The sequence below is a fragment of the Vicia villosa genome, linkage group LG6 (genome assembly GCF_029867415.1).
Source record: "Vicia villosa cultivar HV-30 ecotype Madison, WI linkage group LG6, Vvil1.0, whole genome shotgun sequence".
In the NCBI taxonomy this organism is placed as follows: domain Eukaryota; kingdom Viridiplantae; phylum Streptophyta; class Magnoliopsida; order Fabales; family Fabaceae; genus Vicia; species Vicia villosa.
The window spans coordinates 134463002-134469346 of NC_081185.1; the positions used below are offsets into that span (position 1 = coordinate 134463002).

The 6345-nt window shown below is 31.3% G+C and overlaps 1 protein-coding gene across 2 annotated transcripts; it reads left to right on the forward strand.

The window, feature by feature from the left end:
• The first annotated feature begins 984 nt into the window (after nt 1–984).
• Nucleotides 985–6069, forward strand: LOC131612452 (uncharacterized). Of its 2 annotated transcripts, XM_058884247.1 has the most exons (7): nt 985–1259; nt 1373–1494; nt 2840–2914; nt 3641–3761; nt 4753–4826; nt 5010–5071; nt 5283–5528. In XM_058884247.1, exons 2-6 carry the CDS (start codon nt 1475–1477, stop codon nt 5029–5031), a joined length of 312 nt encoding a protein of 103 aa, XP_058740230.1. In that variant the 5' UTR covers nt 985–1259; nt 1373–1474; the 3' UTR covers nt 5032–5071; nt 5283–5528. The 2 variants fall into 2 exon arrangements, 1 of the variants encoding a protein (XP_058740230.1); XR_009287381.1 differs by lacking the exons at nt 985–1259; nt 1373–1494; nt 2840–2914; nt 3641–3761 and adding exons at nt 5551–5648; nt 5752–6069 and having other exon boundaries at nt 4537–4826; nt 5283–5426.
• Nucleotides 6070–6345: the final 276 nt, after the last annotated feature.

Genomic DNA, 6345 nt, shown 5'->3' on the forward strand with positions numbered 1-6345 from the left:
CCTGGTATCGAGTGAAGAGATCAGCTTCCTGGTATCGAAAGTACTCTCCACAAGTGATGAATAGGAGGTCTCCCGTTAAAAAGTGTTAATGGCGGTACAAGTGTATATGAAAGAAAAAGCTTCCATTAGCGGGGAGCAATGTGTATAGACTCACACTTAACGGGGGAGTGTTGAGAATCAAGTGTGAGGAAGAAGTCTCATATTGATTAAAAAAGGAAAGATTGAGCACTTTATAACCTAGAGAACCCACACACCTATCACCTTAAGATTTGGGATGAATATGTGGTGTGCCTCTCACAAAGGTGTGCCCCATGTGTAAAATGCTCTCTCGTGTTGACCCCGAAATTGCCTCCAACATTGAAAATATATGAATATATGAAGTTTTTCTTGAATCAATTCTAATACATAAAATTGACCTTCTCTTTCAATGTACAATTCAAATATAATAATCTTAAATGTTCATAAACTTTTTGCAATTATATGACAATTAATGCAGAAAAATGTCAAGATTTTGGATTGAGAAAAACTCTTAAAACATATTTGAATTGTAGTTTAAAGTCTAAATTTTTTCTTTTAAATACATTCAAAAATGCCTCTAGAAAGAATGGAAATGCTTGGAAAATGATTATGAGTATCTTAAATTTTTTAAAAAGGTATCATGATAAAATGAAATGAAAAGGTTTCATACTAATTTAGGTTTTTTCAAAAATACAAATGTGTAATTGGTTGCATACACTACAAGAAAAAGGATATATTGTGACACACACCTATAGTGACGCCTTCTTATTAGTCACAAAATATGATTTTTACCTACGGTTAGCCTGTCACTATTTGTCATTGAATAAAGATCACATTGTGACTCAGCAAAAAAGATTAATAGTTTTTTTTTCAATAAAAACAACAGAAAATATATAAATATATTTTTTTAACAAAAGTTAATTTTTCCTCTAAAAATAATTTCATTTTTATATTTTATAATCTCAAATCAATTTTATTCTTCATTGAAACCTTACACTAATCAAAAATCACTTCATCTACATAATCAAAAATCACTTCATCTAAGCCTTTACCCTAATCAAAATCACTTCATCTAAGCCTTTACCCTAATCAAAATCACTTCATCTTCATAATCAAAAATCACTTCATCTTCTTCGACCACCGGAATCGTTTTCTTCTCCTCTCTGCACATTATTCAATCTCTTCATTTTATCATCTGAAAATCGCCAATCGATAGAACGTGGAAGCAAAATTTCTCTTAGGTTAAGTATATATCGATGATTGGATCTTTTAATTGATATGAAGTTTATGTGTTTTTGTATTCCATTTTCGTATTCAGATCTAAAAAATATTGTGAATTTAATTTTGGATGCAGAGCTAAAGACAAATCTGAATTGATCTGAAGTTTCAGATCTATACTGGCTTCAATCAATGGATTCCCATTACCTGAGACGCTAGGAATAAATTGGAGACTCGAATGCGACTTCATGATTTAAGGTATATAGCAATTTTGAAGATACTGGTTTTTTTTCATTAGTTTCATGATAAGAAGTAATTATTGTTCATTATGCTTGACAAATATAATGTTTCTTTCCACTGTTATGATTTCTTACATTTCAACGGATGAATTAATAGTTATGGTACTTGATACGATTAACTGGAAATTTGTAACGTGTATGATAGAATACTATGCTTCCTTCCATTCTGATGATTTTATATCTATGTTAAAATAGCTTGAAAAGTGGGTTGTTTTGTAGTTATGGTATCTGAAATGGAACAGACATCAATAATGTTAAATCAAACCGTTATCAGCTGTTTCGTACCTAGTTAACGAACTAGAAGATAACCTACGGCTTTCTGATTAACTCGCCCTGACTTAGACAAGCGTTTATGTATTATTTCAATCGGTTTTCATGAGAGAGACACATTGTTTCCAGCGAGTTGCAACAGCGATACACTCGTTGTGCTGCGTTACTTCGACTAGTTAACAGCGTTATAAAGTTATGGAGTCTTCATCGGGAGGTTAGGCAAAATGCACGTGACTATGGAACCAAAACAGCAATGTTTGAGTCTATTGAGTTCAGTAATGATTCAACTAGAAGAGGAATACAAATGGCCAAGCCAAGACAAAGCAAGAACCTACTGTAAAATTAAATAAGAAGGGACTAACATGAAGTGTGAGTGATGTATGCACAGTAACACACCTTTATCAGTATAACAGTCTACATTTGTACTCCCAACACACATCTACATGTACCTGCACATTGTGTGAGTATGAGCCTGTTGATATATGACTTAATGTATGCATAAAAGCAAGCCAGGAACAATTAACTATAATAACTTTCAAGGAACTGGATCTGTTATTGTCTACCTTTTTCATAAGCACCTTGACAGTGGTTGTTGTAGCTCTTGGTCTTATTTATAAACTAAATTGCATCACTACCCTCTTTAGGAATTATAGTTGTGCTTTGTTGCTTTCCATGAAAGATTACTTTATAAGAACGTACACTTATTTTTGGAAATGGTCTTATGTTTTGAATAACTTGTATGCTATTTGACATTTTAACTATTTTGCCTGACAATTTTTGCTCAGCTACTTCATTTATATAAAAGTCCATAACCTAATCATTCTTGAATCTATAGGTCCAATAAATAAAGTGCTTAGCTTTTTATTACAATAAGTCTAGTAAATGAAGTGCTTAGCTTTTTATTACAATAAGTCTAGTAAATGAAGTGCTTAGCTTTCTATAGGTCCAATAAACAAGGCATTTCTTATGGCAATCTCAATAAATACATATTTCATTGCTTTGTATATGTTTATAATTTTGTTTTAATGTGACAGGTACCAATGTTTCACCCCAGCTGAGCTTAGGGAATATGTTCAAGACATTCGTTTTGTTCGCCTACCCGTCATCAAGTAATCTTTACATTATTTTTACTATTATTACTTGTTTATATAGAAAGGGAAGATTCCCCTTACACTGAAAATTTTCTAGTCAAAGCTAAAAATATTCAAAGATGCCTATAAAGATAGAAAGGGCAGTCTTATATTACTTTGTCGCAGTAGTACCCACAACAAACTGCCTGAGTGCCGCTATGGCCAATAATTGAAAACACCAATAGTAATTGAGCTTGATGTGTGCTTGACACATGACTACTTGTAAAATCATATTTGACTAAAATAAACGAAGTATGATCCATAATCTTATCAGTTAAATCACCCTGCTATCAAGAAATTACTTCCATGTATGACTGTAACAAATTCCAACAGATGGCCTGTCACGATTTAATTTCTAACAGCTTCTAGCTTTCTACATCTAATTAGGTTTCTTAGCTTGAGATAAAAGTGACTGATAGCACCAAAATATTCACAGGTTTCTGAAATCCAATTATAATTTGTCAGACACTTGTAAGTTGTAATTTATTACTTATTGTAAATAAAGCTTCCACGAAATGGAAATTTCTTTATCAAGTAAGAACTTTTGATTGAAGATGCTATTCCTTTCGGAAGGATAGTCATAATTGTTGTTTATTGAGTAGAATTCTTGATCTTATCACTCATCGTTCTTTTGAACTTTAAATCAAAAAAACTTCATAGAATTGTCATAACTGCTTCTTAAATGTACTTCCTCCACATCTTTAGATCTGAAGATTTGCTGGATGCCAGTATTTGTGCAGAGATCAGAACAAGGATTCCTGATACTATTGCATGGGACTACAACTTTGAACCTGCCGGGGCTAACCCTTTAACCTTTACTGTTAAGGTATGCCATAAATTTCTCAGATGACTTGTCAATGCAGCTTGTATGGTCACCTATTATCGAATGGGTATCCTTGAATTTTTCAAATGTACTTGTTTACCATTTCTCAGCAACCTCGAGGGCCATTTACAAAATTTTGGGTTTAATGAAATTGATAAAAAATAATGGTGTTTACTGATAGAAAGTTTACTAACTATTAACGAGGTTTACCTGTCATTCAACCATTATATCACTAGTTACTAGTAAATCTTGTAGTAATACACACAGCGTTTATAAAATGACGATAAATATTGATTACGTATTCTGCATATTGCAGTAAAAAAATTGAAGTTGTCAATAAATCTTTTAATATGATAAGTTAGGTTTTGTGCTTTGGTTTTGATGTGATAAGCTACAATTTGTGCTTCTGTTGTTTTTTAATATAGGTTATATGGGTGTACATGCTTATCTACAACTAATATACGGAAACCATAGCTTTTACATATGATTAACTGATATTTTCTTTATTATTAAACTACACCTATGGCTAGTGTGGATAAACTATTGAAGAGACACTTTGGAAAAATAATTATTAAAAAAAACTTATGATATCCAATAGTTTTTTAAACAACACTATATCATATAAGTTGAAATTAGATTCTGTATCTTAATTTATTTGAAGCTTTCTTGTCTAACTTATTCATGCACATCTATATATTCTTGTCTAACCTTTTAGAATTTTGTTGTTGTCAATTTCAATTTGGTTAGATTAGCCTTGCATTTTTGGCGATTTCTTTGAAATAAACTATTCCATTTTTTTATCTTTAGGTGAGGCAAAATCTGATTTAGAGAGACTCATCAATATGCCGAAAAGGAACTCCATGTATTCCTCAACGGTGATGGCCCATCTAAATACTGTTTACTATTTGGTGTTTCAAATGTATAAAAAACAGCTTAGTTGGAATTAATTATATTCACAAGATGTGAAGTAAGAGGGGTTACTCTGTCAAATCAGGCCTGGGTTGTGTACAAGGAAGCAAATTGGGTCAGCTCCATTCTATGGATGATTTTACTTATCTCCACTGGAAGGTATCATTTTTCCTCATGATTTGATGTTCATTAGTGTTCGCATTATTGCCTCAATTCCTCAAATATCATGATTTTACTTATAAAGCCTATCTATAATCTAACCATTGAGAGGAATCTCCCTTTCTTTTTTTGTTTTGTTTCATCATTGCTACATCTGCTTACATTGTGTTGCAATTTTTGAAGCTGCCATCTCAAGAATCTTTAGAGGACCCTATGAGCTATGTTCTTTTACGACATCCACACAAGTATGTCTAAAAAAAAACTAGAGTAATTTTCTCTCTATATCTGATTCACTATAGTATAGAGTAATGTTCCATAAATATATATTATATGAAAAGGCGCAGGATTATATTTTAAGAATTCAATTTCATGTTTTAGTATTTTAGTTTTCCATATGATTTTTAATATTATGATTTTCATAATCGGTTCTAATGTAATGTGATGTTTTCTATACAGGAGTGGCACAGAACCAAAAACAAAGTGTTCTGTTGTTGCAACTCTAATAATCCTTTTCAGCGTTTTGGGTGTTGTCATGCTTGGAACCTTAGTATACACTCTTGTCACTGATGGTTCTCCTTTACGTGGGGAGATATTGACTCTGTAAGTGCTTACTATTTTGAAAGTTGTGACCTATAGTGTGTTTTTCTGTCTTCATTTTCTAACTGAAATACTCACCAAGGCAAAGCATGTTGTTTCTGTGTGTCATTCAAATATATATTTACAGCTATGTCATGCTCATGTGAGTAACTTTCTGCACAGCTTCTGCTTGAGGTAGTCGTTCGTCACATAATTCTCTACCAGATTGCACAGCTTCTGCTTGAGGTAGTTGTGACCTATATATAGTGTGTTTTTCTGTCTTCATTTTTTTGCTATTGGGCTAGTTCAAACTCTGTTTCTTATGTTGAACTTTTGGATTTACTGTCAGGGACTAATCAAATACTTAAAGTACACTTGCCCCGCACATCTTTATGCAACTTCAATTTCACCCCCAACTGCTCAACAAATAATATCATCCATAAAAGTTATTCTTGGAGAGGACTTATATAACACTCTAGTGGTTGATTTTATGGAGGGTGCAAGTGAGGTAGATAAAGTGAGGTAGATATATGAAAGTGAAGATATAAGAATGTTAAAATACATATATATGTGATTTCTTTTGTAAGATTCATATATTTGATTTCTTTTGTAAAATTCTTAGTATATTGAATGAAACTTTCTATGTTGAAATATTTAAATTTAATATAAAATGGGATAATTTTTTAATTTTAGTGATTTAACTTTGTTAGGGTTCTTAATGTATTTTAAAATAATACGTCATTTAATTTTAATATTAGTAATATTTGTCGATGTAAAATTATAAATTTATTATATTTTCATATAATAAAAATTTTATATAATAAAAATTTTGTTTATTGAAGTTTTAGTGGCAGCAAAAAGAAAATTATATTTAAAAAAAATTAAAATTTATATATGTTTTAGTGACACCTAAAAAGTCGTAGGTATAAGTTTTATTAATTAT

Coding starts and splice junctions, on each gene's coding strand:
- LOC131612452 (XM_058884247.1), top strand. CDS start 1,475: ATGCGACTTCATGATTTAAG. Junction 3,762..4,752: donor CTTTAACCTTTACTGTTAAG/GTATGCCATAAA, acceptor CTGTCAAATCAG/GCCTGGGTTGTGTACAAGGA. Junction 4,827..5,009: donor TTACTTATCTCCACTGGAAG/GTATCATTTTTC, acceptor CAATTTTTGAAG/CTGCCATCTCAAGAATCTTT.